This window comes from Rhyacophila brunnea, unplaced genomic scaffold (assembly GCF_057557595.1).
Source record: "Rhyacophila brunnea isolate RB1 unplaced genomic scaffold, BYU_Rbru_1.0 scaffold_21, whole genome shotgun sequence".
NCBI classification, from domain to species: domain Eukaryota; kingdom Metazoa; phylum Arthropoda; class Insecta; order Trichoptera; family Rhyacophilidae; genus Rhyacophila; species Rhyacophila brunnea.
In genome coordinates, this window is record NW_028232871.1 from 1,045,127 (window position 1) to 1,059,111 (window position 13,985).

General features: G+C 33.8%; 1 protein-coding gene across 1 annotated transcript; it reads left to right on the plus strand.

Annotated features, from left to right (window-relative positions):
* Positions 1–981: 981 nt before the first annotated feature.
* LOC147070582 (plexin-A1-like) lies at positions 982–13,296 on the plus strand. The gene has a single exon (XM_085948981.1). It carries the CDS (start codon positions 1,096–1,098, stop codon positions 6,751–6,753), a length of 5,658 nt encoding a protein of 1,885 aa, XP_085805107.1. The 5' UTR covers positions 982–1,095; the 3' UTR covers positions 6,754–13,296.
* Positions 13,297–13,985: the final 689 nt, after the last annotated feature.

The window sequence follows — 13,985 nt, forward strand, 5'->3', positions numbered from 1 at the left end:
GGTTTTATTGATTAGGGTCGAAATGTTTTTAAACGATCGACATTTTAGCTCGGTATCACCAATAAGTAGATCGTTATAAAAGTGAATAAATGCATGGAGAAAAACATAAACTAAAATCTCAACAAATGTTTCCTCGTTACATCTGAGATCTCGTTATATCCGTGATCGTAATAACTGACTGCGACTGTAGATTATTTTTAAAAATTAGAAATAATTGTATTTAATGATTTTTGATGTGTATAAATGTTTTGGAAAATACATAAATAAAACTCAATTTTGAATTGTCAGTGAGCAATTGAAATTCCATCGATTTAGATTTTAGTGTCATCAGTAGTAATATTATTTTATTACCTGTAAATTTTCCTGATAAGTGTGCTCTTTTTCTCTGATTTGCGCAGTCCACCTCTTTCCAAAAGTCACCCTGCTCATGTCAAAAGTCACTGCTATGCGCCCTTACCGATGGCAGTAATAAATAGCGTAGTGCCTGAAGATGCCAAAACTCACATCAATTAGAATTTAAATTCAAATTCAAATTCCATCAAGCACCCTAGGTCGATAGCATTAATTTATAAAGTTATTAAATCATTTGAGATATTTTGATAATTTTTCCTTGACAGGGTTGAACTTGAGGTTAACAAATAAAAGTGTTTTTTTGTATTGTATTATATTTATTCTTTATCACATGAATGCAGCCAGTATTTCTTATCAGTGTCCATGATAGGACACAATATCACCGGCACCTATAATATAATCAGTAGGAAAAAACACAATGCCCGCCACAAATAAACCAGCCTGAATCATTGATTTTAAATAAAATATTATATGTGACAAAACGTGTGAGTTGTGATAAATTTCATATCAGAATGATGTCATAATAATATGACTACAATATAATTTTATTGTGTATACAGTTTTATTTATTCAACAATATTATGTTGTTATTCCGCTAACAATTGATTTTAAAATGATATAATGAAGGAATGTGATGTTTAGTATTAATAATTGTTGTGCACAAGTGGTTCATTAGTATGTATTACTGAATAATACATCTTATTGAATATTATTAATAAAATAATTATTATTGTATAGTTAACAATGATGCAGGCTAGCAGTGCAAGTTTGCTAGCGTTTCTAGTATCCATAACCTTGACGTCTATAAATTCAGTGGATATTGATAATAATTATTTTGATATTGTGAAAACATTTGACTGCTCCAATGAAACGGTTTCTATTAACCATCTCACGATTGATGATAATACAGGTGCAATATTCATCGGTGCCGTTAATAGACTTTTCCGGTTGACTAACGACTTAGAGTTGGATGGTAAACTTGTGACAGGACCCAAGTATAACTCTCCCGAGTGTTACCCCGATGGATGTCCTCCCAAATCTGTTCTGAACTTAACGGATAACGTGAATAAGATTTTGTTGATGGACTATTCGGCAAACATGCTTATATCGTGCGGGTCCGTGCCTTTAGGGGTTTGTTCTCGAGTGGATGTGGAAGATATATCAAAAAGTGATGACACGTCGAAAGTCTCAGTTGCTGCAAATAACGCTAATTCTTCAACTGTTGCGTTTATCGGACCAGGACCTTTTGGTAATCATGTGATGTATGTCGGGGCGACTTATCCGGGAAATTCATACGACCACGATGCTGTCTGCAGCCGATCCCTTGAAAATAGCACTATGTTCTCGGTTATCGACAGCAATATGAACAAATTTGCAAAAATGAATGTTAATTCTTTGTATCAGGGGACTTATTTGATCAATTACATTTATGGATTTGTGTCGCCTCAATTTAGTTATTTTTTAACTGTTCAAATGTCCGATCTAAATAATGAGAAACATGTTACAAAATTAGTACGTGTTTGTCATAATGACTATAAATATGATTCATACACTGAGATTCCTTTGCAGTGCAATGGTGAATATGATATAATTCAATCTGCTTCCATTGGAAAAGTTGACCAACTTTTAGCACAAAAACTTAACATAACCATTCATGACGATGTTTTGATTGCTACCTTTATTAATAGGAATAATTCTTTGCCTAATGGTCCATCAGATGTGTCAAGTTTATGTATATATTCTCTGAAATTTATTGAACAGGAATTTTTGAAAACTATACGAGGGTGTTTCAACGGTGATGGTAAAAAAGGTTTAAGTTTCGTCTCCGGCACTAGAGATTGTACTAAGTCCAAAGAGATTATTGACGAAAATTTTTGTGCATCCGATACAAATATCTTAATCAATGGTAGTACACCGGTGAAATCGGATCCAGTGCATAAATTCAATAGTAAAATAACTTCCGTGGCAGTCAAGGCGATAGGAAATCATACTGTCGTCTTTGCGGGTACATCGGAAGGGCATATTAAGAAAATTTTAATCGACCAATCGCTGCGTGCTGTTGAATATGATGATGTCCTTATTCAAGAAGGTTATGCCATCCACAAAGATCTATTCTTCGATTCTAACTCAACGTTTTTATATGTGGTGACCGATACGAAAGTTTCTAAATTGAGATTACAGAAGTGTGCCATGCATACATCGTGTCTTACGTGTTTGGCTACGAAAGATCCTTTTTGTGGATGGTGTTCGTTGGAAAATAAATGTAGCCTGATGTCAGAGTGCCAACGCGCTTTGGAGCATCATTTAAATTGGATTTCGTACAATAATCCAAACTGTCCCGTTATAACTGAAGTCACTCCTAAAGAAATTCAAATAACAACTGTGGAAAATTTAAAAGTGACCGTACAGAATCTTCCGTTGTTCTCTGGAGATTTTAAATGCATATTTTCACTTTCAGACGTCATTTATTATACTGACGCTACAAGAACTGAAAATGAAATCGATTGCAGCACGCCAAAAAACAATTCGTTGCCATATAAAATAAAAGTTGGTCAGCATAATTTAACAGCAAATTTAGCCATACAAGTGAATAACGCACATGTTGCAAATGCACTATTTAATTTCTACAATTGTAAGTCTTATAAATCTTGCACCGAATGCACTTCCATGTTTTCTTGCGACTGGTGCATATATGAAAATCAATGCACTCATAACTCAAGTAAGCAGTTTTGTGCGACTGATACATCTTCGAGTATAGTAAAAAAGCAATCAAACGATCCAACTGACATTGGTGATAATTTATTATATTCTTGCCCAATTATTACACATATTCCTGGGACTCCGAATCAAATATTAATACCATCCGGTGTTAAAAAGTCTGTGCAAATCAATGCACAATCGACGAGTATGATTTTTGGTTTTGCTGACATGTTACAATGCGAATTTGATAATGGGAAAAACCCAACAAGCGTGAAAGCAAGTATAATTGGAGACATTATTAATTGTGAAAGCAAAGAATTGACATATAATTCACCAATTCCAAATATGACGATGAAATTTTCAGTCACATGGGATGGATATAAAACTATTGACAACAAGGATAATTTTAATGTGTTAGTGTTCAAATGCAAGTATATGGCTGACAGTTGCGGGTTGTGCTTGAGTGTGGAGAAGGAATTTGGGTGTGGATGGTGTCAGGAAACAGAGACTTGTGAAGTTCGTGAACATTGTAATGAAGGAAATGACAACGGTTGGCTGAATTGCTCAAATATCTGTCCGAATCCTAAAATTCACTCATTTCATCCACTCTCTGGAATTATTGATGTTGATAACACTATATTTATTGAAGGTATAAACTTAGAGCAAAACGCAACTAACATTAATTCAATGGTGACAGTTGCCGGTGAAATTTGTCAACCAGTTAAGAATTTTAAATCAAATTCTGTTCTAATAAAATGTTCTGTAACAAAACTCAACAAACCACAACCTAAAGAAGGACCGATTATTGTACAAATTGAAAACTATTCTTGTCAATCTGAGCTCAATTATTCTTTCGTAAGTCCAGAAATAAAATCTGTAAGTCCTACATTCGGACCGAAATCTGGTAGAACGGTTTTTAGCATTGTTGGAAATTTTTTAAATGCAGGCAATCACATTTCAGTGTTTATCGATGATAAACCGTGTGAAATATCATCAAGTTCTAATGAAAAAGTCATCTGTCGAAGCGACTTCCCCGATAGAGAGCCATCAGGAAAACTCACTATGATTTTTGACGGGGCAAACAGGACATATGAAAAAATGTTAAGTTATGTTGACGATCCAATCATTTCACCATGCACTGAGGCGAGCCAATGTATAAAGGCCAAAGGTATTGTGTCAGGTGGGATAGAGATACTAGTCAACGGAGAGAATTTTGGTAGCGTATTGTCACCGCAAATAAATGTGTATTTCAAAGATGATATATATTCTGGTACGTGCAATGTTACATCGGATACGAGTATGATATGTGAATCGCCTTCTTTATTGATTTTTAAACAAAAAGAATATGCCGGCTACCCATTAGAATTACATTATGGTTTTAATATGAGTGATGTGGAGACAGTGAAATATTTCTCATCAAAAGATAATAAAGATAATAATAATAATAAGATTGATCAGTTTTTGTTATACCGCGATCCTATATATGAGAATTTTAGTGAAGACATCAAGTATTTGAAATCAGAGTATTTGACGATTGACGGGCAATTTCTTGATAATGCTTGCAGAGAAACCGATGTTAAAGTCATGATCGGTAAACATGCATGTAACATTACATCTCTATCGAGTAATCAGTTGACGTGTCAGCCTCCAACGGAAGGGAACATGACCATCGACGGCGAATACACTTTCGATGTAATAGTAAAAGTCGGTCACACATTACAATTTAATATTGGTAAACTCTCATACTCTTCACAAGGAATTTTATCTATTATTATCGGTGTTGTCGTCAGTATTGCCGTGTTAATAACCGTGTTTCTGCTGTTTATATTTATTTATCGGAAAAAATCAACAGAAAGTATAAGGAATTTAAAAAACATGGAAGCACAGATGGATAAACTTGAATTGAGAGTAGCAGCCGAATGCAAAGAGGCATTCGCCGAATTGCAAACTGAAATGATTGATTTAACAGGAGACCTCTCCGAGGGAATTCCTTTCTTAGACTATCAAACATATGCTATGAATGTGCTTTTCCCTAACACAAAAAATCATAGTATACTGCAATGGGGAATGCCTGAGTCTATGCAGTATGAAAAAGGTTTGAGTGTGTTCAAGCAATTGATATTGAACAAAACGTTTTTACTCAATCTAATTGACACATTAGAAAGTAACAAATATTTTACAATGCAAGATCGTGTCAATACAGCATCGTATCTCATGATAATTCTACAAAAGGACATGGAGTACTGCACCGAAATACTGAAGAATCTACTGGCAAAGTTAATTCAGAAAAGCATGAAAGGGAAGTGCCATCCTAAATTATTACTTCGGAGAACTGATAGCGTTGCAGAAAAGATGCTCAGTTCATGGTTAACGTTTCTGCTTTACAGATTTCTAAAAGAGTGCGCAGGAGAACCTCTTTACAAGCTGTTCCGATCCGTGAAAGGACAACTGGACAAGGGCCCTGTGGACAATATCACTTCTGAAGCGAAATATTCTCTAAGCGAAGGAAAGCTTCTACGAGAATCTATAGATTTCAAGTCATACTGTGTTTATGTTTTTTTCCCTCTGTCAATGAAAACTGCAACAGGGATGGAATCAGATGCTGAATATATTCCTGTGAAAGTTCTCGACTGTGACACTATCAGCCAAACCAAAGAAAAATGTATACACACGATTTACAAAACGAAGCCTCATTCTCAGAGACCGAATAAGGACGATTTGGATCTGGAATGGATAACGGGCTCCCGCGTCAGGGTAAGTCTTCACGACGAAGACAATACTAATCAGACTGACGAGGATTGGAAGAAACTGAATACTCTTAAACATTATAAAGTGCCAAACGGTGGTCAGTTTGTTTTGGTTTCAAAGCACGAATCTGTTGACAAATTCAGCACCATTAAATCACTCAATTCCGATACTATGAGACGTAATCGGCTTAAATCAGGAAGCTCTTCGGTGAAGCTCTGGCATTTAGTGAAACATGACACCGATGATCTTAACAAAGAAGGAGAAAGGGGCCATAAGATGGTCTCAGAAATATATCTCACTCGTTTACTCGCCACTAAAGGAACGCTGCAAAAGTTTGTCGATGATCTTTTTGAAACAATATTCAATGCTAGCAACAAAAATTCTCCTCTTCCGTTTGCAATCAAATATTTGTTTGACTTTTTGGATGAACAGGCTACTCTACACGAGATTTCGGATCCAGAAGTAGTCCACACGTGGAAAAATAACAGTTTACCGTTACGTTTCTGGGTGAATCTTATTAAAAACCCTAATTTTCTCTTCGATGTACACAAAACTAATACTGTAGATGGATGTTTATCGGTTATTGCGCAAACGTTTATGGATTCATGCTCCACATCTGATCATATTTTAAGTAAAGATTCTCCTAGCTCTAAACTATTGTACGCAAAAGATATACCGGTGTATAAAGACTGGGTAACTCTGTATTATGAAGCCGTTAAGAATATGCCTGCAGTTTCAGACCAGGACATGAATGCGATGCTGGCGGAAGAATCGAGAACGCACGCAGAAGAGTTTAATACAAACCATGCCTTGAGAGAGCTTTATTCGTATGTGCTGAAGTATTCAGAGCAATTAAGAGTCACTTTGGAAGAAGATGAACCGTCACAAAATCAGCGGTTAGCGCAGAAACTAAATCAGGTTCACAGCTTAATGGATTCCAACTTCAACATGTGATAGTATTTGACTACAAGACTGAATCCAGCTACATGTGAAAGTTCATGTGAATAACGGTTGATAATCTAATCAATCAATGCTATGCGGTGAAATAGAACGTCCCATGACAATATACAGAAAATACTCGTATATGTTATGTTTACCATGTCTCTAAAATAATCAAAGAAATGGTGACAATGCTCAGGAGTGGTTGTGAAATCTTTAAATTCTACTTAGTGTGATGTTAATGAGTCAACATATCAAAATATATTTATCAGGACAAAACTCTATGTGAGGCGTCTAATTACAAAAAGCGACAAGTCCACAATTCAATATTTTCGGGAAACAACGTTTTTATGTTTCAAGCTTCAATTATTTGTTTTAACGTGAGATTATTTTTTCCGTTGTATTCTATGTCGAAATTAGAACCAAATGGCAATTTGTTTCAGCCGATAAAATCTTAAATGTAATAAATATAGGCAAAATAAAATTGGACGTAGCGCTATTTGTACTTCACTTTTCAATTTACTCCGCATAAGGCACATATTTCCGTGGCACTGTCATGAGTTTACCAGATGCTACAGCATGGGAGACGGCCTTTTTAATATTGAACGTTCCCTTGTTGGTTGACTTAAACACGCGCGAAATCAACCAAGCTTTAAATAATATGAAACACGGTCTTGGCGCTTTTTGTAATAAATCGAGACTTAAATTTTTTTTTTTCGTAGGGTTATGTCGCGTTTTGGAATTTATAGATCAATACATATTGTGTAAAATTATACAAAGAATGCATACGTATTTTTTTCTCGATTTTGACCAAATGTGGACTTATCGCTTTTTGGAATTAGATGCCTCATGTGTTGGACTTTGACTATTTTGTTATTTTTGATAATGTTAGTTTAAAAAATATACAGTTTTCACAAAAACATCAGGCGTATAATACAAACTATTAGGTATTGCACATATTTTGGTTTGCGTTCAGGCGTACGTATTTTTCTTCATCTGCTTTTGACTGCGCTGAGGGGTAAGGTGACAAGACCCAGCGCAGACGTTGTGCTTGCTTTAAGCATGGTATTGAATCCTGAGAAATTTTTTATTTCATTTGTTGACAAAAAGACATTTTCGAGGTAGGTCGTGCCAATAAATGCATTCTACTTATATTAAAATAAAATACAGTAGTTATTAGTACAATCTTATTGTGATATTTCTAAATAATATGCAAAATGTACTAATAAAAGGGTCGAGATCGGGGGAGGGTGTTTGTGAATTGATCTCGGTTTCAAATTTTATTTTTAATAATTACTGTTTGTGCACAAAAGTGCTGACTGTCTCGACAATTTCAGACAGATTGTAAAAATAGGTAAACGTCATAATGCTTTGCGTGGTGTAGTTTGTAATTTTTCCGTCGCTACATTTCGCAACTATCGAAAAAGTGAAAGTACAGAAGGCGCTAATCTTTTTTGGTCTATGCATGCAATCTCACAATTAGCATGATAATACGTGTTTACACTTGCATTTTCTTGTTATGGCTCCAAAAATACGTGTTGGCAGCAGTAAATCCATGCATGTGTAAACAGGCTATTATAACGAATAAACATAATCCATAATGCATATTATTACTACTATTTTACAACGTTTTTCTTAGCTCGTATTCTTATTTGTCCGGTACAAATCTTGCAATCGATTTTTAACCAACTTCCCGACTAGCTAGACATTTGAAACTTTTAGAATATAATCAGAACACGATGCCAATGCATTTTGTAACAACGTTTTTCTTGGCTCATGTTCTTATTTGTCCGGTACAAATCTTGCAATCGGTTTTTAACTAACTTCCCGACTAGCTAGACATTTGAAACTTTTAGAATATAATCAGAACACGATGCCAATGCATTTTATTACAACGTTTTTCTTGGCTCATATTCTTATTTGTCTGGTACAAATCTTGCAATCGGTTTTTAACTAACTTCCCGACTAGCTAGACATTTGAAACTTTAAGAATATATCAGAACACGATGCCAATGCATTTTTTTAATACTTTTAGCCACCTTTAAGTAGAATTTAATTCATTTTCTGTTAATTCTGTTTTGTATGAAAAGTTGTTTCGGAAGAAATCCGTAATCCAATCTACTATTATTGGTTGCTAGGCATCTGGTGTCCTAGCAACTAAATTATTAATATATACGTCCGTTACTATGGAAATCAAAATGACATGTCAAAATGACATTTCAGTATTATTTCTATCAAGTACAAATTTTTTTGATCGCTTAAGCTAGTCAAGTCAAGTTTATATGATTCAACAGAAAATTTAAAAACGTTGTATATAAGAAGTTCTTTTTATCTTGTAATTATTTCTATGTACTGTCAATGGTCAATAATATAAATTGGCATACCTACTTACTTTAGTTTATTCAGAAATATAACTTAACTTTATTGTTCTAAAGCGAAAAAATTCTAAATAAATATAGTTTTAATTATTTTTGATATTAAATGAAAATTAAATATCACAAATAAAAACTATCATTATTTTCCTGCACATAGCTTTAAATTTTTATCTAAACGATAAATCATAACTATTGAATTCCGCATTTTCTCTGAAGGGCCGAGCATATTAGTTATGTAATAAGGATGATTCCACATTTTCCACATAGATGTCATGTCTTGTCAGATTAATGAGGTCTATATGAAGGGTCCACTGCAAGACCGGTGAATGTCCAAGTAAAGTATTTTGAGATATCTGCTTATTTAGAAGTTTAAAACGATTGCAAACAATAAAGGTGTCTAGAAATAAATTAATCTACTTACCTATTTTTAATTTTGAAGTAGGTACACATATAAAAGTATTATTATCAATAGTTAGTAGTTGAAATTCTTGTGATCAGAAAAAAAATAATAAAACAAAAGTTATCATTCAAGTCTGAAATTACCACTGCAAAAATGATGATTGTCCATATTGACGTCCATTCAAGAACGATAATCATTTTAAGTCGTTTAGTTTTTGTTTATTCATCCGCGTCTCTTAAATTTCCCGCATGAGGAAGATCATTATGACATTGCTTTGTTTCAGGCCGGCAAAATTTCTTCAGGAACTGCAGCTCATTGTATTTTGCAGTCAATATCGATAGTCTGTTGTTGTATGCTAGACCCGGTAGTTGGAATTCACCAGTATTTAACGAACTTAACCTTAAAGGTCTCTACAGTTTGACAAGTTGACAATACTGACAACTGAAATGGCGAGTAAACTTTTGCTAAGGGACATTTAGTGTTATATTATGTACACATGTGACTCTCAGCAATCTAGCCATGTGTTCGCTTTGTGAAAAAGTCATTTTTCTCAAGACCGTGAGCGATATTGACTAGTAAAAAATGCAGAAAGTTGCTCTAACTAGTTTATCAAATGGCATACATACATAAAAATAATAAAAATAAATATTTTGTGTCATTCAACGGTCTTGCAGTGGACCCTTTATAATAAATGAATATGTGTGTTAATTAAGGCGCTAAGTACCAAAATAATAAATTTGACATTTTTATAGAAAAATTTTCTACATACCAACGCCAATAACTTCAACTATAGTCTAAGTGCCTCAAGCAAGTCAAAAAAATACAGCAAAATAATTAAACCTGTCGACGTTGTAAGTCCGTTGGCGTGTTTTATTTATAATGGTGTAAGTAGCACTGCAGTGGTCAACGGCATTCAATATAAAATAGCTGACGATATTGTGTTGACACTTGCGAGTTCTTAACACCTAAAATTATAGAAGCTGCCGTGATTGCTTCACACTGTAAAGCTACATTTTTCAAAAGGTCTGCTTAATGAAATTTTACTGCAATGACTCAGTATTTTGTAACTACAGGCAATACTACTTTTTGGTACTTAGAGCCTTATTTAATACACATATTCAAATGTTGTTGCCGCTGTAAAAATATATAAAACACAATTATTTTGTGATAATATAATAGGTTAACGTAAATTATATAATATAATATATATTATTTAAGATATCTCTGAACTGAACCTATCCTGTGACATTTTTATAGCATATTATGTGTGTTTATAGTAATTTATTGACAATTTCTCTAATATGAAATCACACCTAATAAAAAATGTTTTTATTAATGTTATTCCAATTCGTTTTACTGATTGAAGAAATACTTTATTATTTATTACTTAACCCATAGCTTACGGGCCGCACAAAATTGTGTTTTTGCTAATTACTTTTCAAATGCAAATTAACACGTTAATTACAAAATTAATTAAAAGGGCCCGTAAGCATTGTGTTAACATGTCAATTTGGTAATTATTAGTAATGACATTTTTGTTTTTGTATGGTTTTCCCAGTGATTGCTTGTAAAACACATATGTTGTAGATCTATTCTAACTAACATAACTTGATATCACCATTTCGTTATACTTCTGAGATCCATGATAACTCCAAATGTTACAGATGTATTCTGTGCGCAGTTACTTGCTGTTATATAAAAGGTGAATCTTTGAGTTTGCACTTTGGTTTCACCTACCGTTTGAACTCATGCTTGCTTCGTTTACTTTCAGCGCGTGATGTCGTGCTTGTGCTATAATAAAATATATCAGTTCGAGCAGTTATTTAATTAAAAGAGCCCTGCTACAGCGCCATTAAAAATGTAATATTTGATGTTTCTTACTAAACGTATCAAATTCATGATAGCATTTTTAAGACAACTTTGAAGTTAAGTATATCGCTTCCGCATCTATTCTATACACAAGGCTGCTATCGGCCGCTGTCGGTGGCTATCGAGGGTTGTTTTTCATATTTTTGTATTGAACTATTATAATTGTTACAATAAGCTAATTTTAATTGTTACAATAAGTGCTATGTTTTAACAGTACCACCCTTGGCTGTGCTAACGTTTAGAGCGAGATAGATAGTTTTGACTGTTTTGAGTTTAGACGGCTAACTTATTGTAACCATTATAAAACCTCAAAAGAAAAAAATATCATAAACTATCCTCGATAACCGCCGATAGCAGTCTTGTGTATAGAATAGATACGTTGGAATAGATCTACAGAATATGTATATTCTAAATGTTGATTGTTCAAATAAAAGTATTGTAATAATGATAACCGTGTTATATGTATGAGGGATTTCTGTGATTCATATATTGTACCAACGTTCACTCATGTTGTGTAGGTATTTGATATTAGAAATAAAAATGCTGTTTCTTTATCTTTTTTTTCTATACTTATTGTAAAAAAATATTATTTAACTATGTATTTATATAGTCTGTTTAATTGTGTTAACTGTCAATAATTCTTAGCGGAAAGACATTGTAATAATTAAGCGTTATAGATTGTAAGCCATATTGAAATTGTTAAGTGTTTGCTAACAGAATTATTCTCTCTGTAAGGGCTGGATTTACATGTAATTAAAAATATGGTACAGTTCGGTTATGAGGAATACGGCAGAAAACACATTTTGAAAATACCCGATATACTGGATTATTTGTTAGTTTGGATTAGTTTAGGTTAGGTTAGGTTTGGTTAGGTTAACCTAACAAATAATCCAGTATATAAGCTATTTTCAAAATGTGTTTGCCGCTGTATTCCTCATAACCGAACTGTACCAAAAATATAATATACAGTAGTGTTCACTCATTATAAACTTGGCTAATATGCAAACATTCTGTTATAAGGAACCGTTTTGGCATATAATAACATAATTTAAAAAATTTCAAATAGGTGAGGTTAGGAACCAATCAAAAATAAATATATTCACTTTGATGACATCTTTATAACTGTAGAGCTTTTGGATGATGCTGTAATTATTGTAGCTTCTGCAATAATTAATAATCAAACTGTTGATGAGAATGAAGAGGACAAAAATGCTAATAATTGAGCATTATAATTATTTCACCCATGTCATATTTTTTTGCAATAATTGATTTCAATAAAATCATATTTTATTAGAAGTAACTTCCTAATTTTGTTGAGCTTTTGGACGCCCTTAATATATTGGCATATCACAATTTCGGGGCCCAGGGTTATAATCCCTTAAACCCCATGTTAAATTCAGCCGTGCTTAATTATAATGTAATATCATAGTAATAGATGGTAATATTGTATCCAAAGGACATTGTACACGAGCGGGTAACCAACTACTGACTGCCTCTAAATTTTGCAACACGTAACGGCTTATCTGAGCACAAAGAAAACAAACAATGTGACTGATCCAGGCATGATGTATTCGCGCAGCAAGATAACCATTCACTATCGCCTCCCGAGGCGTTCCGACTGCCGTCGACTTTCCAAACGCCTCCTCGAATCGGTAATACGTTCGTGTGGACATTTTAATTATAATCTAATGGTTCTGTTTGATGGCTCGGTTGGTAGGGTAGCGGATGAACTGCGGAGTGTACGATGGTCCTAAAGCAGAATTTCCAGCGCACTTTATGTGTAACCTTAAATATTTATATCTACTTTAATAATAATTAAAAATCAATGTATTATTCTTAAACGAATGAAACTAATTATTTATTTCTTTTCTAATATGAATTTTTATCCAAAAGCAAAATAAACTGTATCTTTTATTAGTGCTAAATAAAAATCAATTATTATTGTCTAATGTGATTTTATGTTGGTTTTATTTATGTGATTATATCTACACCTACAGGTTCAACCTGCGACTTTTTGGCACCCAGGGCAAACAATATTTTCCTTCCTTCACCATCTTTCCAACATGGTGGTACCGTATACACCTGTCTTGAATCAGAGGCCTCTGATATCCTCACTCATACATAACAGTGTATGTAATGAAGATATGTTATGTAGTTCAGACAGTTACAAGACTTTTTTTATTAATTAAATATTCACATTGATGAAACTAAGTCTAATAGGAGAGAACCAACTTATTGATACAAGCCTAGACGCATGAGAGTGTTGCTAGTAATCCCTTAACACTAATCAGCCGTTATTCAGGCCAAAAATCTTTAGTGTTCAATATAATACCTATATTATAGTGATATGCGCTCGTACAGGCACAGTACAGTAAAAACAAAACAATTATTCAGTTGGTTGATGGTGTACGTGGGGATGTTTACCCCTACTAGTGCTACTAATTACCTGGCAGCCGATGTACTCGTAGCGCTGACGACGTTATACGTATTTGTACACATTCAATCCACGAACCGAATCGTTGTTTTGTTTTTAATGTAAGTACCACTAGCGGCAACAAGTGAAACAAATCTGACAGCTGTCATAATAATTGCAGAAATCAAAT

Excerpts from the sequence above, each read along its gene's own strand:
- LOC147070582 (XM_085948981.1), top strand. The coding sequence starts at position 1,096 with ATGATGCAGGCTAGCAGTGCAAGTTTGCTAGCGTTTCTAGTATCCATA.